This window comes from Microtus pennsylvanicus, chromosome 18 (genome assembly GCF_037038515.1).
Source record: "Microtus pennsylvanicus isolate mMicPen1 chromosome 18, mMicPen1.hap1, whole genome shotgun sequence".
NCBI classification, from domain to species: Eukaryota; Metazoa; Chordata; class Mammalia; order Rodentia; family Cricetidae; genus Microtus; species Microtus pennsylvanicus.
Window position 1 is genome coordinate 35,056,630 of NC_134596.1, and position 25,770 is coordinate 35,082,399.

At 40.5% G+C, this 25,770-nt stretch overlaps 1 protein-coding gene across 31 annotated transcripts in view; it reads right to left on the reverse strand.

The window, feature by feature from the left end:
- Positions 1-25,770, reverse strand: part of Dlg2 (discs large MAGUK scaffold protein 2) — a 1,657,078-nt gene that overhangs the window by 481,315 nt on the left and 1,149,993 nt on the right. For all 31 annotated transcript variants that reach the window (XM_075952981.1, XM_075952978.1, XM_075952983.1 and 28 more), the window contains one exon: positions 16,709-16,833. In XM_075952981.1, the coding sequence (XP_075809096.1) occupies positions 16,709-16,833 (125 nt within the window). The remainder of the gene's footprint in view (positions 1-16,708; positions 16,834-25,770) is intronic.

The following is a 25,770-nucleotide window of genomic DNA, read 5'->3' on the forward strand; positions in this document are numbered from 1 at the left end:
CCAAACTCTCCATTTCTCCCTAAGCTTAATCACATTCCACAACATAAACTCAAATTGATTTTGTGATGAACTCTCATGGCATATTTTGAAATTTCTGGTGACATTCTGTGATCCCATGAAAGCAAACCGGCTTGCTCTTTACAAATATATGCCTGATCGCTTACATCATTCTTCATCTACAGACAAGAATACAGAGGCCTGGGGTTGGAGGCATGAGGATAAGGGCAAGAAGAAGGTCACCCTTGCTTACAAAAGATCATCTGACTTTTCAGTATATGGTCCATTGAAATTCATAATTTTCTCTTCGGAGTCCAAAGCAATCCACTGTTGTCTGTGATTTGGACTTTTTTGGCATGACCTTAAAACTGTCAATGAAACTTCATTTACGAGCATAACAGAACAGAGGATTCTATAATAATAAGTTTTGTGGCATTACTTAGTAAAAGTGTCTGCCCACAAGGGTAGAGAAGCTTCCAGAAGATAAGAGGAAGCAACAATTAAAGTGACACACTTTCCAATGGCTCCTGTGACAACTGTACTGGTCTCTGATGGTGATTTCTGACCATTTAGCAGTTTTCCATTTATGAAACATGCCAACCATATCTTCTCTTGCACACATAACCTCTAGAAATATGCTCATTAGATACAGCTCTATTTTCAAATGGAAAAGTTGGGTAGATACGGTTTTATTTGTCTCATTGAAAACAAAAATTCCTACTGTAATTACATTTTCATTGTTTTAGAAATACAGATAGATGATTTAATATATTGAAGTAAGTTTATCAGCCATACATTAATAATAATCAGAAAAATTTAGTTTTAAAGAGAAATTTAAATATTTAAAGTTTCATAGTCATAGAGAATTTGGGGAAACATAACACTTTATTTATACATGCATTTTTGTTTCATATAACTCTCTGGGCATGGAGCATAAGGTCTAACATTAAAATATATCAGGCTAAAACTCTGAGAGAATGTGAAAAAGAAACGTAAATTCAAGGAGGAAAATGAATGACAACTCAAGCAAATCTTGCCATTCAGATTTCCTATTGCAAGCACAGCCTCCTATCAGCATATAGTTATTGTCCACTGGTGCTACGTGAAATAGTGATGTCATAGAGAAGTGGTGTTCTTCAATTTACAGAAGGCCAGAAATTAACATTCAATGCTAATATTTATATTCAGAATTAAACAAGATGCTATTTTGAAACATACAAAATGGAGCTCATTGTGGGTTTTTGTTCGTTTTGTTTGTTTGTAGGGCTGAAGACCAATTGTTAGAGGAGATCAAAGTGAAGATGTAGAGAGGGTTGATCAGAGGGAGAAAAGCATAAGAAAGTAGGAGCTAGGAATTGTATTCCTAGTGCTGGATTCATGGACCAAGAAGAGGATTAAACAGATTTGCTTTGGTTACGTATCCGATATGGGTGATGTTAGTAGATGTGTTTTCTGTTATTTTTGGTTGAGGTATTGTGAGAGACTCAAACTGGAATTTGACAAGGAAGAATTGCGAAGGGAATATATAGAGAGGCTGTGCACAAAGTGCTCTTCTGATAGGCATGGCTCATACTTTGTTTAGTAACTGTACCGACAAACAAGTTGGTAGAATGGGAAGAGCGGTCACAGGTCTCAAATCCTGTAATCTGTAACGAAAATTATTTTAGTGCCGCTAGCGAACAGTTGCTTTTCAACTTTATTAAAGGCAAAAATAGAAATCTTTTATTTAAGGGACGGATTAATCATCAAGTCATTGCTCATCATGCAAAAAAATAATCATTGCACATCAGCAAAAAAAGTATTTCAGGTTTTTCTTTTATTTCTAGGCGATGAAGCATAGCGGTTTTGGGGGTTGGCGCTGTGCACACTTTTCTCTGGGGTGTGGAGGACAGCAATGGTATGAGCTCGAGTGTGAACAGAGGAGCTTCGGGTGGCTGCAGTCGCCCTTTCGGGCAGGCGAGCTGTAGATCTAAAACTTCAATACTAAACCTGGTCAAGTAGTCACTGAAATATAAATTACTCAAACAGGAAGGCTCTGCTCGAACTTACATCCTGAAGTTAAAAATAATTCAGAATGTCATCTTAAGTCATTATTTTTACTCATTCTCTCACAGAGCAATAGCGAAATTGTCCTACTTTTCCTCCTAGCAAGATTTCTGACAGTCCCAAACCCGTGTGTCCAGCTTCCTTCTCAACATCTGCTCTCAAATTCCTCACCGACATCAGAAACCCAAGGTCGTCCAAAATGGAACCATTGAGTTCTGTTCCAACTCTGCCTCCCCTCCAGGCTTCGCCACTTGCCACACTTCAGAACTCAAAGTCATCCCAACACTGTGATGAGATCTTATACTCCACATAAACAGAGATAACCATGTGAGGAGTGCATGACCCGGGATCCAGCGCAGAGAAGATACAGAGGGTTTATTAAAGAGAATAGTTTCCTCATAATATCAGAAGTTACACCAACATGACTGCCCAAACATGAGCCGAATCAGTGCGTGTCAAAATGGAGAAAGAAAATACACAAGGCTTCAACTCTACATAAAGAACTATAGGCATTATGTATACTATAGGTTATACTTAGGAACATATATCTATATAGAGATATGCATGTATAAAGTGGCCATTAATTTCAAGGGGACCAGAGGAATTATGGGAAGGTTTTGAGGGAGAAATGCTGAAATTATGTTATAATTTCAAAAATTAAATTCAAAGAAGAATAGCATTTCCCTTCCATCCTACTTTAAATTATAACTGAATCCTATAAAGTTTACCTTTTAAGCATATTTTAGCTTGTACCCGTTTCTCAGTATTTAGTTAGATTCTTAGGCCAAGCTGTTGTCATTGATTATCTGCATTTTGACAATCACTTCTTAAGCCACCTTCCTTGTGTATGCTCTAGTTAGCTCAGCCAGACTCTACAAACAACCAGATAGCTTCTTCTATACAGCAACGATTCAGTTTAGCCACTTTTTCCATGGGAACACTCAAGGTCTCAGAATTCATAGGAGACAGATTTAAAAATAAAATAAAATAAAACAGCTACATAATGTGGTGCCCAAGGTTTTCCCGGCCTGGAAATCACATTGTTCTGATTCCTCTCATCCTGGGATTCTGTCTTGTCTGCCAATCATTTTGACATTTTTCCCTGTCTGTCTGCAGGCCTTTGGACACACTTTCTTGGCCTAGAGCCTTCTCTAGTCTCAGCCACTCACTCTTGTGTTTCAGCTTAAACACCACCTCTCTGCAGGCTTCCCTTGAGCACTCTGGGCTAGGGTAGACGATGTTCCCAATCCCAGTCTTTCAGAGCACTGCACACTTCCGCCATGGCACCCACTCTTTGGTTCTACATCTACTACTACTCGACAGACAACATCTTTCTTTAAGAGTAGAGATTCTGTTCCTCATTGGGACTTTGGGAGCTTAGTCCAGTGCTCCAGTGTGGGTCTCTATCTCTATCTCCATCCATCGCCAGATGAAGGTTCTATGGTGATATGCAAAATATTCATCAGTATGGCTATAGGATAGGATCATTTCAGGATCCCTATCTTCAGCTGCCCCAGGAACTAACTGGGGACCTCGCCTTGGGCACCTGGAAGCCCCTCTAGGTCCAAGTCTCTTCCCAATCCTAAAATGGCTCAGAAGATGAGCAAGGAAGTCAGGACCCACCCACGGAGACAGTGGGGCTGATCTATTGGGAGCTCACCAAGGCCAGCTGGACTGTGACTGAAAAATCAGGGGATAAAACCAGACTCTCTGAATATGGGTGACAATGAGGGCTGCTGAGAAGCCAAGGACAATGGCACTGGGTTTTGATCCTACTTCATGTTCTGGCTTTGTGGGAGCCTAGCCAGTTTGGATGCTCACCTTCATAGACCAGGATGGAGAGGGGAGGACTTTGGACTTTCCACAGGGCAGGGAACCCTGACTGCTCTTCAGACTTGAGAGGGAGGGGGGGAGGAGTGGGAGGCTGGGAGGAGGCGGAAATTTTTTTTCTCAATAAAAAAAAAAGAGTAGAGATTCTGGTTCTGGTTCCCTTCTCAATTCCAGCTCCGTGTGCCCTCACACACAACAGAAAATCAACAAATCTGTGCATAACAGAGGCTGAGGGGAAAAGATGGCAGATTCTCTGTGTTTAATGAATATTTGCTATGTATCTTATGTTTATCATATCCAAAGATTTGCCCACTTCAATGACATGTCGCTGAAACATGACAGTCATCTTCTTCAAAATATCTTTTTCACAGCTTTGAATTTTCTGAAACCATCAACTCTCATTCTGACTTGACTCATCCTGACTATTTTGTGTTTGCATATTGATGTGGCCTGAGTGTTTGAGAGGTGGCAACGCAATGGCCATGAGGACATGGCATAGAAAGCATCTCTGAGGACTCTGATCAACAGAAAGTCTTAAAATGAACTTGTCATACAGATAGGTATGACTTAGCAATATTACGCATCTAAGATAATGGTTGTTAACTGTCAACACATACATTCATTTTTCAACCTGGGCATGAAGCAGAGAAAGTATTCTTTCATTCATCGTCTTCTAGAATAAAGCAACACTTGTTTTTAAATTGTCTGTCTTTCTCTTTTGTGATTTGTTAAAACTGGACTATAATAACTAAGGAGATGAATTGAAGGTAAGGAAGAAACAAAATTATAGCAACATTATAATTATTACTGGTATATTACATTATAAATTATAGTCCTGATGTTTATGTTCAAATGACCAGATCAACTTCTATAACCAAAATAACTTGGACAAAATGAGTTTTCACAGACTAACTCCAGCTCACTGAGCTGAGGATATCTGTGAGTTCTTAATGAATATTGGAGCAACAAGGATACTGAATGTTACTTTCATTGTAGAAGCTGGTTTATTTTGGGGAAAGCTTCTCTTTCTTTTTAAAAAATTATTTTATTTATTTTTATCATTATCATCTGTATCTTCAGTACTGAGGAGGGGGTAGAGAGGGAAGGGTGGGATTCTGAAGCCTGGTGTCCAGTCAGCCTCGGCATAGCCATGTAGTTCAGCTTCAGTGGAGGCCTTGTCTCAAAAGTAAACGTGGAGAGTGAATGAGGAAGGTAATGGATGTCAGCTTCTATCCTACACACACACACACACACACACACACACACACACACACACATACACACGCACATTCAAATACCTACAGTGGTAAGTATATACAATGTAAATAAATATAACAATGTAACACACACAGCATAACAGACATCTGTACACACAAACACATGCACACACACATACATACAGACACACACACACATACACAGACTCACACAGATTCAAGTGTACAACTATATACTTACAGTGGTTAAGTACATACGCCATATATACCACAGAACACATAGAGTATAACACACATACACAAATCACATTCAAATACTACAGTGGAAAAACACATAATATAGCATAGCACACATATGCACACACATACACATGCACACATGCACACACACATGCATACAGACACACATAGGGACACATATATACACAGACTCACAGGCTCACACAGATCTAAGTGTACAATCATATATCTACAGTGTTAAGTACATACACAATACATACCATATAACACATAGAGTATAACACACACACACATGCACACACACATGTACACACCAATAGAAAAGATAAAAAGAATCCATGTACTTAAATGTGAGAATACAATAAATAGATTGATTGGTGATGGGATTATTAATGCTTTTAACTTATGAAATACTTGTACTTTCAAAGATTTCTGCAAGAAACATGAATTACTTTACATAATTATCTTCAAACACAAAGTTACTGGATTCTTTTATCTTAATACCGGGTTGTTAAATGACTAGATTGCAATCCACACCAATGAGTAATTTTCTCACAAGATGATTTACATGCCATTTTGATAAATACATTTATTAAAGATTAACTTTTGTTTTAAGTGTGTGTGTGTGCCCATGCGCACATGTGTGTCTGCTTGTGGGTATATTCACATGAGTGCAGGTGCCTCAGTAGGCTACAAGAGAGTGTTGAGTTTCCTGGAGCTGGGGTGACAGGTGTTGCTAAGCCATCTGATGTGTGTGCTGGGAACCAAACTTGGGTCCTCTACAAAAGCAGAACATGCTCCCGCTTCTGAGCCATCTCTCTATCCCTAGTGCTTTAAGTTTTAATATTGTGGCTTGCATGTTGGTAGGGCTTTGTGTCCATAGATTCTTAAGTATATGCCCAGTTAATCATATGCAAATAACTGTCACTACATGCTATACTGGGAAAGAAGTGGGCAGATTTTGAGTCTCAGCCATTTATACATAAATGAGCACAGCGAAGTCTTTGTAATAAGAGAAAGACTTCTCAGATGATTTAAGTTTCTATTATGGATAAGACACAGTACTGGGTGTTATAATGAGGAGACTAGTGAATGAACAAGAGAACATTAGACACACAGAATACTGCTGTATTGAGGGGACTTAAAGAGTCTCATATTTTCTTTCCTAAGATGCATCTGTCAATAAAATGGCAGTCATCTAAACAAATAATTTAGGTATCATTAAGAAGACAGAGGAATAAACATTGCAAACTCAATGTAAGTAATCCTAGAAGCCAATAGCACTATAGGCAACATATGTACTTATTAATTTTAGTTCTATTGGGCCTGAAAACTAGGAGCATATTTCCTGTATCATACTTTCCAGTTATCATTTATGGGATTAATATTCATGGTCCTTGTAAGAAAAATCTCTAAACTCAGGTCAAGCATATCCCTCGAGTTTGCTCCTATCAAAGCCAAGTAGATATAGCTGGGATTTGCCAACCCAAAGGATTGGACTGTGCTTTCATGGCTATGTGAACTCCTCCCAAGTTCATATCCACAGAGCTAACAATGCCAGCCTGGCGCACAATACTGGGCTCCAAAGTGCCCCAAAGAAAGTATGTTAAGAAGTAGGTGGAGCTTTGGTATGTAAATTGTAGCACCATGTATATTTTTTAAGGGCCTTCTCAGGGAAAGAAGGAAGATGTGTTTGGGGAGGGGCTGTGAATGGAGAGTGCTCTCCAGATGCTGAAAATTCCTGGTGTAACATATCTGAATGTGACTTTCCACGTCACCTTCTCTGCCAAACTAAAGTATAATTTGTTATCCCTGGTGAGATAGCGGTCATGAGTAGGGTAGATCATATAACAGATGTCACAGAGGATGAGGGGTACCCTGTACCCAAGGTTGCCTGGCATGCAATAGCTCAGAAGTCCATGTGAGACTACTTTTGACCACCGCCTCTGCTTCTGCCAACATCAGTGTCAACCCGGTACTTACCATTCTATAGCCCAGTGAAGCTGAAGTCCTCTCCCTAAGTGAACTTTAGTGAGCCTCTTCTCACAAAGGCTCTGACCTTGGGATTCAGGTTCCACCCTTGTTAGATTTGTGTGGCTGTTTTTAGCAAGAATCCTGCCAAAGCAGCTTAGGAAGAATCTCTTAATCTGGTATCTGATCACCAGAGCCTTCAGAAATAATACGGTTAGGTCAATTTAGCAAACATCTCTCCTCTTGCCCAAGTGCTTTCTCGTATCAGTTTCCTGTCTACCAAACGTGACCCTATTCCTTGTCTGAAAATCTCCATTTCTTTATGTGGGATTTAGACACGATCCCATTTCTATATTGAAGTCTCTTTTTCCCCTATTGCAATAGTCCTCAAATAAAATCTGTTCTTGTCGGTTTAACTACTGCCTTGCCTTGGCTCTATTTGTTTTTTATTCCAGTAGGGGAGGAGAGCCAGTAGCTCTAACACTTTTATGATTTAAGCATCTAACTGTTAAGCTTATTTGCAGTGACGTCACACTTTCAGGAATGGCAACATGCCTTCTTGAGAGGTTACTGGAAATAAATCAGAACTAGTGGCATGATGTGTAAACTTCAAATCAACTCTTGCCTATAAAAAATGCTTTAAGGACTAGGTCTTCTGAGAACTGGAAATTCATTCTGAACAAAAACTTAATTTCCTGGCCATGGTAATAATATTCTGAACTTCTCGGATTTGTAACAATCATCAGACATCTAGAATATAATTATGAAATGAAAACTTCAAGTTCTTCCGCAGGGATCATTTTATGGATAAAGATGGTATGGTGAAGAAGGTTCTGGAACCTTCCTAGGGCCTTTTAGTTATGGAGGGTCTCCAGGTCTCCCACTTCATTAGAGTAGTAGAAGGTTCTTTTAGCTTTTACTCAGAGTTAGTTGCAGATATAAAGACAATGCAGAAGTTTCTCCCTGTGCATACAGCATGGGCTAGAACTGTGTCGGAAGCTTTAGAGCCCAGGATACCAATTTAAGGGATATGTACATTGCTCCTGCATCTTAGCAACCCCATCATCCCTCTGGGAGGAGGCTATAGGCTAGTCTGCCTTTTCCTTTAGTCTAATTAGATAAGTAGATGTCATGAGATACTCTGGATCTATCCTTGTGATGTTTAAAGGAACACAGCAATTTATTTTCAACTTTAAAATCAGAAATGCTACCTATTGGATAGTACCTAGAGTGTTGGCTACCTATTGGATAGTACCTAGAGTGTTGGCTACCTATTGGATAGTACCTAGAGTGTTGGCATTTTAATATTTGGGGCATAAGGCCAAATACCTGCTGGCATGTTTAGGAAATATTATATGGCTTACATATATATATATATATATATATATATATATATATATAGAGAGAGAGAGAGAGAGAGAGAGAGAGAGAGAGAGAGCCCGAACCAAAGTGTCCTCTCCATGGTAAAAGGTGAAGGTGAGGTGCTATTGTTGATAAAGAGCTTAAATTTGGGTGAATAAAAAGGAAGAAAGGATATGGTTGAGCTTCAGGGATCGAAAGGAAATGATCGAAATATAATTAAATTTAAAAATTGTTTCAAATAGTAAAAAAATAAGTTAAAAACAGCAGCGATTCATAGATTTCAGCAGACAACATGAGGAAGCTATTTGTAAATATTTTATAACAAATAAGAATGGCAGAGTAGGTTTTATAATTAAAGCTTTAGTGACGTGTAATTTACAAGCTTTGCTCTTTTTTAGGTATATAATATAGTGGTTTTATCCAGCACATTCACAGAACAGAAGAGGTCCAACACAATCAAAGGAGTCTTTATCAAAAGGATGTGGTAGAAACATGAATTATAAGCTCAATGTCCTTTATTTATGGCTAGAAACCAAATATGAGTGAGTACATCCCATGTTCCTCTTTTTGGGTCTGGCTTACCTCACTCAGGACAGTGTTTTCTATTTCCATCCATTTGTATGCAAAATTCAAGAAGTCCTTGTTTTTTACTGCTGAGTAATACTCTAATATGTATATATTCCATACTTTCTTCATCATTCTTCCGTTGAAGGGCAAGAAGGTGAACCCAAAGACAAACATATAGGCATCCTCCTGAATATTAACCTTCATCAGGCGATGAAAGGAGACAGAGACCCACATTGGAGCACCGGACAGAAATCTCAAGGTCCAAATCAGGAGCAGAAGGAGAGAGAGCACGAGCAAGGAACTCAGGACCGCGAGGGGTGCACCCACACACTGAGACAATGGGGATGTTCTATCGGGAACTCACCAAGGCCAGCTGGCCTGGGTCTGAAAAAGCATGGGATAAATTTGGACTAGCTGAACATAGCGGACAATGAGGAAGAATGGGAACTCAAGAACAATCGCAGTGGGTTTTTGATCCTACTGCACGTACTGGCTTTGGGGGAGACTAGGCAGTGTGGATGCTCACCTTAGGAGACCTGGATAGAGGTGGGCGGTCCTTGGGCTTCCCACAGGTCAGGGAACCCTGATTGCTCTTCGAGCAGAGGAGGGAGGGGGACTTGATTGGGGGAGGAGGAGAGAAATGGGAGGCGGTGGCGGGGAGGAGGCAGAAATCATTAATAAATAAATAAATAAAAACAAAAGGATGTGGTAGGAGGAGCTAAAGAGGGGGGATCACAACGGAAGCTTGAACTGCTCTGCTTTGAGGACAGAAGACATGTTTATGAGGCAATGGATGCAAGTGCTCTTCAGAAACTGGGGGTAAAATGTTATAAAACAAACAAAAACAACAAGAAAACAAATGCTCTCAGAGAGCCTTAAATTGCCCTGTCGACATCTTGTCCTAGGAAGCTTGATTTTGGATTCTGACATGTAGTGTCACGGAACAGCATATCTGCATTACTTGAAGCCACAAGCCCTGACAGCTTGTTACAGCAAAGGCAATAAACTGGTACCGATGTAGTTCACCGACCCTCACACTGTGTCGTTTCTATTGTTGAGTTGTAGCAGTTTTTTAAAGATTCTGGCTACAATAAAATTATCAGATATATTATTTGAGAATATTTTTCTTCTGGTTTGGAAGATTGCTTTTTAACCTTGATCATGTGTTTTGAAAACAAGGAAAGTTTTTAGGTGAAGTCCGATTTATCTTTGTTTCTGTTTGTTTATACATTAGGAAATCATTGCCTAATCTAAGGTCATAAAGATTTATTCTTATGCTTTTAAATTTTCATATTTTTCTGAGGCAGGACTTCTCTGCATAGCCCTAGCTGTTCCAGAACTTACTCCAAAGACTTGGATGGCCTCGAACTTGCAGAGATTTACCTGCCTTTGCCTCCCGAATGCTGACATTAAAAGCGTGCACCAGGATACCTGGCAAGTTTCATAGTTTTAATTTAGGTTTATGAATCATGTTGAGTTAACGTTTGTATATGGTGTGAGGTAGGGACACAGATTCATTGTTTGGCGTATAGAGACCCAGAATTCTGAAAACAACAACAAACTTGCTTGCCACAAAAGTAGTTCAATCACCTCGTATCCAAATGTGTAGTGAGAGGCCAAATGGGAGAAATCCTGAGGGCTTGTCTCAAACTCTAAACGGTGGCAGGCGGGTGCCTGGTGTCCCCACAGACGTGCAGGTGGAATTATCACTTAGACATTTTCTCATGCAATATTAAAATGTTGGGGACATCCTGTTGACAGTCACTTCACGGTTCCTTTTGAAAACAGGTTTTTTTCTTTTCCAAGTAGGTTGTCCCCACATGAAGACTGATGAGGGAGTTGAGGGTAAACCAAAGAAATGAGAGGACTGTTCCCACTTCCTCTACTTTATGTTTTTGTGGCTAGAGATGGGTGGGGACAATCTGTGAATCATCTGAAGTTCCCGCCATTGCCCCTTCTAAGGCGGCCACTGGTACCCCGTGCCGTGAACAGAGGACTCCCTCCTCAGTGGGATCTTCTGCTCAAAGTCACAGCTGGGTTTATGACCTGCTTTCCCAGCAGAATAACAAAGAAGGAAAAGTTGGCTTAACTTCGAAGCCACCCAACGTCTCCACTTTGGAATGGAAAATCCAGCCTGATCATAGTTATGCGAATGCCATACTTGGTTGACTTAACGGTAAAAACTGACATCTTGTACAGGATGACTCATGAAGTTCCTATCTGCAATCACAGGCACTCATGGAACTGCAAAATAGAGTACACTCTAGCGGTAAGCAATCTCATATTATTTCAGTTGCTGGCAATGTTTTACTTCCTTAGAGTGCCTGAAAGTGTGTTCTTCAATATGAGGTTCACACTATTATGCCAGAAGATTCACTTTGTCCAACTTGGTGCCTGTGATTTTTCAGACAAAGATTCAAAGTGAGGTTTATTTTCTCTGCTTCTAGCTAGATGATATCTTCACTTCCCCATGATTACCAATCTTTATTCATTAACCTTTTCACCATCCTGTCTTTTTCTCTTCTCTGTTTTCCTCAATCTTCCTTACTTCCTTCCGCTTTTCACATGTTATCTTAAATAATTTGTGACTTAATGAATATGAATCAATGAGACCACAAGAGTATGTATGACTGTTCCAGGACAGAAAGATAATGTTGTAGTTTACACATAGAGAATACATTCTATTCAGCCTGTCAGTAGGGTGCGATCTCAGCACATTAATTAATATTACTGTTTAAAATGAACATGCACATTGTCTTGGCATTTTATAAGCACCCTTGCTTGTAAGCAGACATAGAGATAATAAATGAAGCAATAGACCTAAAGAAAATAACACTTTTTTTTTTTCATTCTGTCAAGAAATAGAAATGATCATGTTGAGGGCTAGGAGATTAAATTGTGTCACTTGTCAGGAAACTGACAAGCAGCCTTCTTCTGCACTTTGTTTTTATGCTGTGGACAGGTTTAATAAATGCACCATTGTGTAAAATGTCATCACTGCATGGCCAAGCAGAGGTTGTCATGTGATAGCTCTTCCCTAGGAAGACATGTCAAAATTAGTCATTGGCAAGCTAGGGGCATCAGACTACACTGAAGGCATTTTAAGTTTTAGATAAAATGACAGAAATAAAACACATTCTTCAGAAGATGGAAACGTATCTATTTTTCCCTGAAAGAAAATTAATGACCTTTCCATCACATTTTAATTATTCAAGCCAAGGAATGCTATCCAATCATAGCGACTGCTTCTAGAAGGCAAAATACCAGTGACTAGTAAGTTCTTCAAAGTTCCACCTTACTCTTAATTAAATACCGGGAAAGGATACATAGAAATCCACTACTGGTTACCACTGTATATATGTGAGCATGAAGAATAAAGACAACATACTTTGAGAAATGTTTGCTCCACCACTATTGGTCTAAGCAAAGAATTTGTACAAGGCTCTGGGTATTGGGGCGGGTGTCATACTATGAGCTTTCCTAGCACTGTGTTTATTCTTAGCTTTTGAAGGCTTGGGTCTCAAGCTAAGTGTTCTGCTGAGGTGCTGGGTCTGCAGATAAATGAGTTACTTTGGGAGCCTCCCATTTTACCCAATGCCTTCATGAATCTACTCTTCCATGGAACCTTCTCCATAAGTTTTTTGAGTCTTATGGCCATATGCCAAATGTGCATATGTCAAGGGAGGCAACCAGAAAATGGATGGCTTCAAAGGGACAAAGGCCACATAGTTATGAAACCCAGGTCCTCTTATTCTAAATATTGTACTGTTTTCTGGGAGAACCAATGAGACTAAACCTCACCTTGGAGTCTGGTTTATCTGGGGAGAAGCCTACTTCTCAATTTACATATGCTTTAAACCTGTACAACTGCATTATTTTGGGTTTAGTTTAGCATGTAAAAGAAAGTTTCTCATGCTTGTACGATTTCCAGAAACACACACACATGCGCACACAAACCTGCAAATTACATATTCATATTCCATCATTGCTTAGACACTTACTAGATACTAGCAGCTTAAAATATCATTTTCATTTTTAAAGCAACTTTTAATATCATGTCATGATATAACCAGTAGAAAAGAGGACTCAAAAAGACAGGAACAAGAAACTTGGAGAGGAAAAAAAGAATGAAATGGGGCCAAAGGTCACGTAGAAGGGCAGCTAAGGAGAAAGGGGAAGTGTTACCAGCACTTCTTGATTGCCTATTACGGACTTAAGGCAATCTCATTGAACCTTCAGAATGCCTCGTGACACCGCCATTCCTATCATCTGACAGAAGACACCAATAAGGGAAGTTTCATTCTGCCAAGGTCAGTTCTGTTTGTAACAGGTACCAGAAACCCTGCCTTCCAAGTTTGCACAGTGCCCTTTCCTCAGTGTCCTCAGGACTAGGGGCCAAACAAAGCACTCCTTGGAGCCTGTTACACCAGCCCTATACACTGCTCCTGACACGTTGAGAAAATGCTTACATGGCCTTAGTTTGGACCTGTGTATGACTCTTTTTTGACAGTATGTCAGACAGCTCATGATTTGAGTCAGGCCATTTTGATGTTTTATGTCAAATATTTTATGCCTAGCCTCACTTTCCTCCACCATAAAATGAGAGTCTTGCACTTGGTTTCCTCCCCAATTTAATAATCGATATTTAAACCATAAGCCAGATTTTCTGCTGATAGATATCTTTGAACTCTAGATGTCTCTACATCCGTCAAGAATATGGGAGAGAGTAGCCTTAGTAATATTTTAAGGATCTGTTAAAATGAAAGGGAGACCCAAGAGTTCTCTCATATAGACAAAGGGTGTACTCTCTAGATCAAGGACTACGTATTTCTTGTTGTTTAAGGGAGGAAATTAGGACAGAAATTTTCAGATTTTTCAAAGCACAACCCTGGGAAGTGTCATTCACACAGCCCGGGAGACCATAATAAGGGCTAATGAACAAAGATCAGAATAAAGGAAATTGTAGCTCAAGATACAAATACAAATGCTCCATGCATAATGAAGGTTCTACAAATGTTGCCTTTTAGGGTACTATGCAACTTAATTGTGAGATTAAGTTTTCATGAGATTTCCACTCATGACTTCAGGCAACAGGAGCCATTTGTCTCAGAAATGCGGATATCTATTCCTAACTGCAGAGCAAGCGGGTAGCAAAGGAACTGCTACATCTCAAACCCAGAGGCAGCATTTACCCGGAGGTGAGCAGTCCTTCTCTTTCAGATAGTAAACAGTTGAGCATGCTCATCAAGGCTCACACATTTCTAAAGTCTCATTCCCATAACCAGTTTGGGTTTTTTTTTTTTTTTTGGCCTGTTCCACCTTCATTGGGGTAGAGTATCATGTTGTAGCCTGGGCTGGCCTGGCTACACCTTTAAGAATCACCTTTTAGCTGAGGCTGTCCTCAAACTCATGGCAATCCTCCTGCACCAGCATCTCAAGTGCTGGGATTATCGGCACAATTCAGCATATCCAGCTCATGTCTAAACATATGAAAGAGAGCCTATATAGGATCCAACTCTAGCAAACACAAGCTCCTCTTGACTTAGAAAATTGCACTTCATATTTCAAACCTCTCACTGCTCAATATGGATATTTCATCTCTGAAAATCATTGAGATCAACTTGGAAATTCAATTGTTACAAATCCTGCATTTCATATGGAAATCTTTTCTGGGTGAAACCACAGGCAAATGAGCCTGAAAAAAAATGCAGCTCTCCTCCCCCAGCTGGAAAGATGCAGCTCTCTAATGAAACCCCTGCATCAGAACAGTCTGACAGGGAACACGTGACTTTGCCTATTTCAAAGGGAAAATAGCAGAACAGGTTATTCGTGTGTAATGAAAACAGACTGAGCCAGGGCGTGACATTTGTATTCCTGGTGCTCAGGTCACATTTCCCACTGTGACACCATGCTGGCCAAAGCTGTCTTTATCTCCAGGACCTGTCTTCACTATCAGGCATACTAACTTCTTTACCAATCCCGAAGAAGACTTCTTAGCTCTTTCCTTGGAGGCCTTGACCATGAGCTTTGACTTTAGCCCACTCAGTCCAGTTTCAGACAGAATTGTCCTGAATCAATTTGCAAGCTTTCTTCTCCCTGGCATTACATTCTTCCCTTTAGTATCTTATTACTGTGGCCTTCCTTCAGCCAGGATCTTGTCTTATGGCTGATACGTTTTCAAGATATTCTCTCTCCTGATATCTCACCCATCCTTAGCTACATGGTCACAGTTGTTTTTGTTGCCTTCAGGTATGCATTCCTCTTCCTTTTCCTGCTGTAAGCTCTGCACCCTAGTAACCCTTCTTGAAAAAGATCCCTTATACTCTTTAATAAGCCTCATAAATTTCCTCCTTTAACATCCTCCCTATCATCCATAACAATTTTCCCTTTTTTCTTCTCTACCTATTTATTAATATCAAAGGCATCCATTCGGCAAGCATTTATTAAGCCACTTATGTCTACATGATAGATGTTGTAAAGATATAACCAGGTATAGTGGCATGCTATTATAACCCCAGCATTTGGCAGTTTTAGGCAATAGTACCACAAGTGTGAGGGTATCCTTGCCTATATTGTGAAATTTTGTTTAAAAATAATAAAAATCTATTGATACAATTAAATATTCTTGGCCTATGTGGATCTTTAATCAGGTAGGGTCATATTATATATTATACATTATTATGTATTATATAATATATAAACTATTTGTAGGATGGCTTCCATTAGCTTCTGAGCCCTTACTTCTTTTGGTGTTTTAGAGGTTGTTTTTAATTCCTGATTGCATTTTATATTATTTATTAATTGCTCCCTGTGGGTGATTGCTATTTCCACACTTATTTCTAGGTTCTAACAGAGCAGGGCCTCTGCTCCAGCAGCCACTGCTCTCCCCCGGGTGCTACCTTGACTCTCCTCCACCCTAAACTTGGCACAGGCTTCTCCCAAAGCGAGCTGCTATTGTTCTCTTCTCGCAGATAATTTGCTCTTTCCCCGTGTTCCAGCTTAGACTGATTCACTTACTTAAGGCCTTGTCCAATTATATTTTAAGATCTAGAATCTTCCAATAAGGCAGTTGTTCTGACTCTCTCTAAATATCTATAGAACACCCTACGAAGGCTATTGTATCCATGTCTGTAACAGCATGGTTTCCTAATGCTAGGTACAGTGTTGATTCTAGATACTATATTGCTGACTCATTAATTAATATTATCACTCTTTCAAAGTAGACAGATCAAAGGTATATCTATAACTACTCCCCCACTGTCTGATCCAATGTCACATTTGATAGCTCCCAACATGCATAGATTAAATCTGACATGAAATTCAGCAAGTAGGGACAGGTTTGCAGAGTTACTACAGAAAGCTTTGATAACCTTCAAAGTCCAGAATTTTACAGAATTCTCATTCTTCAAAGATACCAGTGTGACTTGCGGATGCAGCGGATCCACGCCCCAAGTCACTTTCATGCTTCCGGTCATTACCTGAGTCTCCCGTCCTCTGCTGCAGCACCTCCCGGAATAATCTTCGTAATAAATATGCCAGGGTCATCTCCAATGTGGGGATTATCTGTCCCCCCAGCAATACTGAATCCCAGGCCAGAATTTCCCTGTAGGAACAATAAGTGGATATTAAATGATGTGCTGTCATCTAAAACCTAGCTCCCCTTGCTTTTGGTGTTATCATGTTACCACTCAAACGGAGACATGGGGATAGCATTCTCATACACAAAGTCATAAAGCTCTCTGTCAGCAGACAAAGCAAGGTCAGAACTCTTGTATCTTTGCTTTGCAGTAACTCAAGGGGTGGTGTGATTTTTTTTTTTTACTTAACAATGCTTCTTTTGTGCAGCAATTAAGAGAGCCATGAATTCATAAGAAAGAAAACTTGAAAATAAAGCATGTGGGAAATGCAAAGAATCAGATATGAAAATATACATTTTCATGAGAAATGAAAAGAAGTTACATAAAAATCAAGATGTGTCAGGACAGTGAAATTTGTGCGGCTTTGCCTTGTTGCTTTTGCTTTTGATGCTCTATGGATTATTTGCCAATCAAGGGCTCCTAAGTAACACACTCAGACATCAGATCGTAGGGCCCCCTTCGATAGTCACACGAGATGCTTCCAGTGAGGAACAAGGTTTATTTGCAGTGGCAATAGGCAAGCTGTGTATTACTTCTTTACCATGGAAGTTTGAGTAGTTCACATTCTAATAAACTTTCATACTTCTTTAGATTACAGTAATTCAATCCAATATTCATGTATCTTCCAAAAATAAGGCATAATCAAAGTTCCCTCAGAATTCACTTATCATCTCCAAACATTTCTTACTTACATATCACCATGGTTACATCCTGTTTCCACAACTGCATTCTGATGTTTTTTTTTCAGTTTATATTATATTTTAAGTCCTTTCTGTACATACAGGCACTTTTAAAATTAACAATTTAAATGACAAATTAATATCTCATTGAAACCATATGCTATCACTTCCTTAACAGGCCTTTTGATGGATACTTAATTTTGTTGATGCTAGTACAACAAATACAGCTTACTCAATTTATGACTACTTGATTAAGTTTTACTCTGGGGTAAAAACAGATAAAGAGTAAGGGTTTAACACTTAATCCTGAGAAATTAATTAGGGCACTCAATTAGTCATAAAACCTCAAAGTCAAGATAAAGTCAGCTGTAAACTGAACATTATACTACAATAGCTGTCAAGGTAATGCTTAGCCATATTTTTTGTGAGTGTGCTTGGATGTGCACACAGAGGTGGGGTACACACACATGTGTGTGCATATGAAAGGACCAGAGCAGAATGTTAGATGCCTTCCTCTATGACTCTCTACCCTTTCCCTGAGACATGGTCTCAATGAACATGAAGCTTGTCATTTTTGACCTAGGCTGGCTGACTGGCCAACAAGCCCTCCCAGTCCTTTTGTCTTTCTCATGACCCACTGCTGGGGCTGTAGGTGAGTGTGTCTATGCCCATGTGTGCTGCGAATCCAAGGTCTTCTTCCTAGGTGAGCAATAGCATCTCCCTGAGCAGCGAGTGCTCACATACACCTAGCTATCTCTCCAGCCTAGGTTTAGCACTTTTTGAATTTCTGAGTTTAAGAAAATCTTTTGAGGGCTCTTTTCACAGTCACACATTTGTATAGAAAGCCTAACATTTAACATTCGTCAAAAGCAAATAAAATGTTACATTTTAGGTGGGCACCACACATGACAGATAATACCATGTGTGCACACACACACCACTGAAATAAATTATCAAAAATTAGAATACCTGGAAAGATGGTTTAGCAACTAAGAGCATATGCTGCTCCTTCAAAGGACCTGAGTTAGGTTCCCAGGACAAATGCTAAGTAGTTTACAACTGCTTGTAGCTCCAACTCCAGCCACACGAAAACCACAAAGCAGTTTTATTTCACTTGGTTTTATAAAGACAAAAGAAGTGCTCAGAGAATATGGCAGAAAGGATCCTTATTTACTATTGTTGGGAATGAGAATTAGCACAGTCATGACACACAGCAGTTGTAAAGTCCTCTGCAAACCAACAGCAGAGCTAACAGAAGCTCTAGTGCTCCCACGTCTTGTTATTCACCTGACACCTTGACACCAATGGAGAGAGACATAAAGATGTCTGTCAAGATCTCTACAACCCCGCGCTGTGCTGTGCAAAATAACGAGCTAGAACTCTGGATGCAATGCCATCATTGGAGGGTCTGAGGCAAGAGCATCATGAGTTTGAGGGCAGACTGACCAACACAGTAAGATTATGCTCGAAATAAATAGCCAACTTTTATGGTAAGAGTAAATGTACATCATGGGATGAAGGGATAAAGAGAATTTGGTATACTATGCTATTCAACCTAGAAAGAGGAAGTGATCTTATCATTTGCAATAACGGAATTAGAAAATACTATGTTAAGTAAAATATATAAAAGACAAAAAAGATAAATATTGAATATCCTCATATGTGAATCTAAAACTTTGGATTGCAAAAATAAGAAAAACCACTGAAGATAAGATAGACTAGATAACCAGATAACCACAAATGACAGTACATGATTAAAGTAAACATACATACCTCTAAAAATATAAAAGAGGGAATGCAGATGACTAGCTATTAAGAATGCATATTGTCTAAGGGTTTCTATTGCTGTGATAAGACCTCATGGCCACAACAACTCTTATAAAGAAAAACATTTAATTAGGGTGGCTTGTAGTTTCAGAGGTTTTGTTTATTATCATCTTGGCAGACAGCAAGGCAGGAAGCATCTAGACATGGAGCTGGAGAAATAACTGAGAGTTCTGCATCTTGATCCATGGGCAACAGGAAGTAAGCTGTATGTGGGTTTGTGCACATGAGTGCAGTGCCCTTGGAGGCCTGAAGAGGTCATGGGAGCTCTCGGGGTGGAGTTACAGGCGAGCTGACCAAAACAGATGCCTGAAACCTAATCCTGGACTTTGTACAAATAATATGTTTGGTGTTTGAATGCAGTTGGCCCCCATAAGCTCGTAGGGAGTGGCACTATACGGAGGTGTGGCTTTGTTTGAGTAGGTGTGGCCTTGCTGGAGGAAGTGTGTCACCAAGGGGGTGGACTATGAGGTCTCCTATGCTCAAGTTATGCTCAGTGTAGACACACTTCATTTCCTGTTGGAGACTTATCTGGCACACAGTATTATCCATAAAAATTTTATGAATGAGTGATTAGTTGAGACACCCACTGAGAATGTGCACAAATTGGACTAAAGGGAATACATGTCCATAATTCTTTGAGAAATGCAGTGTGGAAACAGCAGCCATTTTATCCGACATGGATGGAAGAGTGGAAAAGGCAGAGCCTGAGTATTCACAATGAGGCTTAGCTCCAGTGGCCAGATGGAGGAAGTGCTCCTTTTGAAGGGATGGGGGATGCTTCACCCAGAAAGTAGCTGATAACTCAGAAAGTATGAGGACTCAAAAGCCTATAAAGAATGAAGATGGATGACTTTAAGGGCTTCTTTAGGGATACCGACGACATATAAGAAAACTCATCTTGCGATAGAGAAAAGGAAATGCTTTAAGGAATTTTAGAAGGGAAAGTTGGTCACAACTGTGTTTTTAAAACATCCTGTGACTCAACAAGCCTTAAAAGCAACTGCTCTGACAATGACAGAGGAGCACTTAACCACTGTTTTGAGAACAGACTCCCAGACAGAGCATGTGGTGATCCTCCTCTCCCTACTATGCATTTCCTTGTCCCCAAACCCATGCCAAGGAAAAGGATGAATGGATGGGGAGTCCGCAATGGAAAGATGTCGATATAAACAGAGTTCCACTGGCCTGGTGTTTCTGACCTCAAGAATTCGCAAAAGCTTTCGTAGCCCTACTAAAATCAGTCCCCCAGATGGTCCTGCTTAGCCCGTGTGTGTTTTAGGAGAGGTTTATCTGAATTTAGGTAGACACTGATTTGAAGCGCTCCCCCCCCCCCCTTCCTGTTCCTTCCAACTGTTGCCTTCAGCCTGAAACACACAGTGGATTGCAGCCTAAGGAAAAGCTGCCTGCTGCTCTCCATTGTCTGAGTCATTTCCATCCCCTGACAACTGTCCCAGAGCTCCTGGCTGCAAGGGCAGGTCTCAGCTCTTCTAAGTGACATCTCTCTGTGAAAACGGGCTGACCTCTGGCTGACACTCTTAGATCCTGAAAATTGCGGGTAATAAATTGAATGTTGAAGTCCAACCCCATCAATAGAAACTAGAAGTGTCATGCCGGTGAGGGCAACGCCCGTACAGGGTTCTCGGTGGGCTCTTGTGGACTTGCGGTTGTGCAGATTCCACGATTGATGCCTGTGACTGGCACCGTTCTTTCTCCTGGTTACCAGTTTTGCACACTGGCTGACTACCCTGCAAAAGCACAAGCCATTGTGTAGCTAAATGGTTCTTCCTACTGCATGGACCAGCAGCATCCCTTTCACCAGAACAGGCGACAACTGACATTTGTTGGTATCACAAACCCCACTTCCCTAGGAAGGCTTCTATTTCTTTTTAAATTTATTCTTAAAGAAACATTGCCAAAGAGAAAGATAAGTCATGCTTTTGTATTATGTTCTACAGACAGGTTTTTTTTGTTGTTGTTTAGCAATTAAATTTTTATTGAAAATACTATTTTTTATAAGCCTGTTCTAGAAACTTATCCAAGAGAAATAGCTATAGGTATTTGCAATGCTTTGTTGTGCCATTAGTTTCTAAAGAAACACACACACACACACCTGAAATCAAACATCCATATAACAGAGACATGGTTCAAAGTGGTGTGCTGGGCTAGGGAAGTCACTCAGTGGTCAGAGCAGCTGCTGCACAAGCCTGAGTTCAAATCTACTGATCTCGTCTGTAGCATTTTGTGGTAGGTATTAGAGACTGAGCTTGAGTCTAGGACCTTGTGCATGCTAGGCAAATACTCTGTCACTGAGTCACACCGCTGGCCCTTTGTATTGTCAGAGAAGTGTCACCAAGCTACACAGCATAGCCTTAATCTTGCCATCCTTTGGTCTCAGACCCCCAAGTAGCTGGAGTTACAGGAATACATCAGCATTCTTGGCTTAGAAGGGGAGTTTGAAAAGCTCTAAAGTCCTAAGTACAAAACTAAATATTCTCAAGGGAACAGTGCCACAGGCTTCTTATGATTCCCACACCCGAGAAATAGTACTATCGTCTTTTCATATCCTAAGAACACAAACAAAAGACCGATCCATTCATCTAAAGATGCAAGGCAACTGTTTGGTGAATTTGAGGTGCAAAGATCCATCCTTCAGGTTCTAAGCACTGTTTTTTTTTTTTGTCATATCACCCAGGTTTTTCTAAGTTCAGGGTTAATTTGAGAGCGGGGAATAATTAACACAGTAAAAAGTACCCTTATGTTGATATTTGGAAAGGCTTTAAACCATGTGTATTGATACCATAAAAACAGTGCAAAAATTCTGACACAAAGTCATACTGATGAGTAAATAAACGTGGAGGTGGAGGATTGGGACCTGAAATTGATTATTCATTCTGCCATTCTCAAATTGGAGCCTGGTTTTCTTTTCTGTCAGCTGGAGGTAAGGACAGCCATGTCATAAGGCTGCCAGTCAGAGGGACGCACACTATGTGGGGACTAGCACGGGGCTCACTATGGTGCTCGTAAGATGGGAAAGCCAATTTGGAAGCAGTAAATCAAGTTCATTCAGAGTGTTAATTGAGTTTGAGGGAGCTGCTGGTGCTGACGGAGAAGAAGGAAAAATGCTGATACCTTGAGAAAGGATAATTATTTGGCAATAATCACTGAGTGACTTCCATATTTTAGGCACTGAGAAATGACTTGCTCAAGGAAAGGAAAAGAAAGAGGGTTATTGCAAAAATATCTAAAAGCAGTTCCTGGAACACTTACATCCTGTACTGTCATTAGAAACAAACACCCATTTCTCACAAACTTCAACAAAGGATCCGTGTTTCTTGATCATTTCTCAATGTAGATTGATAACAATTGAAGTTTCTCTTACTTGCCGTTAAGTCATCTATTTTCAATGACGCATCTGCTGCAATTCCCAGAAAATCATTTAAAAAGACGTCTGTTCAGAACAGCGTGCATCCGGAATTAAGAGAGAAATGGGGCATCTTATGCTAGTTATCCTTGACTCCTGCTGGCCCATCAGTCCACACATGTTATTCCGCACACAGATCTTGTCCATTTGAGGTATTCCTTAAATTCACCCAGTGTCTTTCAACTTCCATCCTCTCCTCCCCACTTTCAGACTTCATCAGCGTCCCCTGCTTTCAGTTCTTATTCCACTCCATCATCTTCTGAGCATATTAGCCCTTCCCTCTCACTGGGCTGTGTGTTTAAACGATGCCCATGAAGGTTAAAAAAATGTTTAGCTTCATTCTTGTTCTTTTGTTCTTAAGTCTCCTAGGCCCATCCCCCTTGTCTATGTCCTTTCTCATTTTTTTAACCTTCATTGGGTGTGATCAAAAGTAGGGAGTGACCATGTCCCTTTATCTGAAGCTGAGAGCCACTCTTGGCCCTTTGATACGACAGCAACTGTGAAGCATCCACCTACTGTTGGATGATTATTTTCTTCCTTGAAGGAACTCAGGAATTACTCTTTCTTAAATGAAAGAGCAAGTTTGAAATGTTAGACTTCCACCCTCCTCTCTCTCTTTGTCTCTCTCTCTCTCTGTGTCTCTCTCTGTGTCTCTCTCTCTGTCTCTCTGTCTCTCTGTCTCTCTCTCTCTCTCTCTCTCTCTCTCTCTCTCTCTCTCTCTCACACACACACACACACACACACACTATGTTTTAAGTACTCTGTGAGGCATCTGTCAAGACAGGATTAAATGAGAAAATTTCATTACAGAAAATGTGAGAGTAAACTGGGGGAACAGCCAGAAGACGCTGGGAGGGCCATGCTGTGACTTTGCCCTGGGACTCACCCTCCTGCCAAGTGAAAGAGACCAGCAAGGAAGTTTGTTGATAGCCTCCTAGATTGCCACTATGAAAGACACAAGATAAATTCCCCTGTCTCCCAGAATGCACCCCACCTCTATAGCCCTGTGGCACTCAGTCATTGGCTGTTCAGAGCAGCCTTTGGGAAGCATGGCCTTGGGGCAAACTGCAGAATAAATTTCAGCTCTCCGAGTGCTGCACCTGGGCTCCCGTGAATTATGCTCCTATAGCTGGCAGTCTGTGAAGCACATTCTCACGGCTGCCATACAGCTCAGCACTGTGAGGATTAAAGAAAACATGTGCAGGCCAGAGACAGAATTCCAGGGTCAGCCTTGATTCATTTACGCTTTCTCTGTGGAAGCTCACACATCCCTTTGCTAGCAGGAAAAGTGCCTGACTCGGTATAGATCCTCATTTTCCCTTCTTTTGCTCTACACAGTTTTGAAACCATTTTGCAACTCTTTTTTTTTTTAGCATATAGCACATTGTACTGTACTTGTTTACACTGTTACCTGCCACATCCTCTTGCCGATATCCATTCAGAGCAAAACAAGTCGTTTATGCATTTTCTGTGTCAGAATCATGTAGTACACGGATACGGAAAGAATTGAATAAATGCTTGCATGAACTTAACGGGACAGAACTGCTTTCCTGCCTAGAATGTTTCTCCTCACTTCGGTGCTCCATTTATTTTTCAATAACAAACTCCACCTCATCTGTTACCTGGGATGTGTTCTCCATCTGCTTCACGGAGATGAAGCTGCCTTCCCTCTGTGCTTCTGCATAACTGTTTTTGCATATCACAAATCGGATACAAGATTACTTGAAGAGTGCCCTGGTTGATTTTATGTCATCTTGAACAAGCTAAAGTCATCAGTGAGGAAGGCGCCTCGATTAGGAAAATGCCTCCATAAGATTCAGCTGTAAGGCATTTTGTTAATTAGTGATCAATGTGGGAAGGCCAGATGTATTCCGGGTGGTTTCATCCCTGGACTGGTTGGTATTCTATAGGAAAGAACAAACCATGCAAAACAGGCCAGGAAGCAGCACTCCTCCACGGCTTCCACATCGGCTCCTACAGACAGGTTCCAGCCCTGCCTGAGTTCCTGTCCTGCCTTCCTGTGGTGATGAACAGCAATGTGAGGGTGGAAGAGGAAGAAACCCTTTCCTCCCCCAACTTGCTCTTTGGTCCCAGTGTTTCGGTGCAGCAATAAAATCTGTAACTAAGACAAATATCTTCTCCTTCTCTAAATTTTCAGCACTTAGAGGGCAGGTCCACATGGTATTTCCGATGACACTTCTTGATTCTAATCCAGTTTCTCAAGACAGCAAATGTTTGCTCAGTTAAACTAAACTGGGAAAAAAAAAAGTTGAAGGCATTTGCATGACTGAGCTGAGAAGGAGGGCTGGGCGAAGGAGGTTGGTTAATTTTACCATAAAAAAGACCAATGACTGAATCCCCTCACTAATCCCATATTTATCTGAGTAACTGCTATGGAGTCAGTGTTATGTCAGACTCTGAAAGCAAAAGAACAAAGGATTCAGTTCCTTCTCTTAAAAACTTAAGGTCTATCTGGCTCCTCGGATGGAGAAGAGCATGGGTTCGGCACAGTATTCACACGTGGCCTTGCTTTCTCTGGACCCATCTACTACGGGAGAATTCTTCTTTCAGACTATCTTACTTACTTCCCCTTCCCCTATCCCAAATAATTTCCTCATTTCTTATACACTATACAAATCAATTCACTGGGTTTCTACGTTACACTTTTCTCATCGTCTCTCCAAACATCAATGTGTATGATCTTTCTTGTTTCCTCAGTAGCAATACTGTAGGTCTGTCACCCACATAAATCTGCTCTGTATTAGCATTGCTCACTTCCGGTCTGTCTTTCCTCTTTCCCAGTCTTACACTTGTCCCTCTGACATGCACATCCGATCTTCAAGCCTCCAAGTTCCCTTTTGTAGCTTCCCCTCTCTTTATTTGAATTCTACCCCCCAGGGCCCCAATTAGTTGTTCTTTGTTTTAGTAAAACTCGCTTGATCTCACATCAGCCCAGTTTTACACCCAGAGGCAAG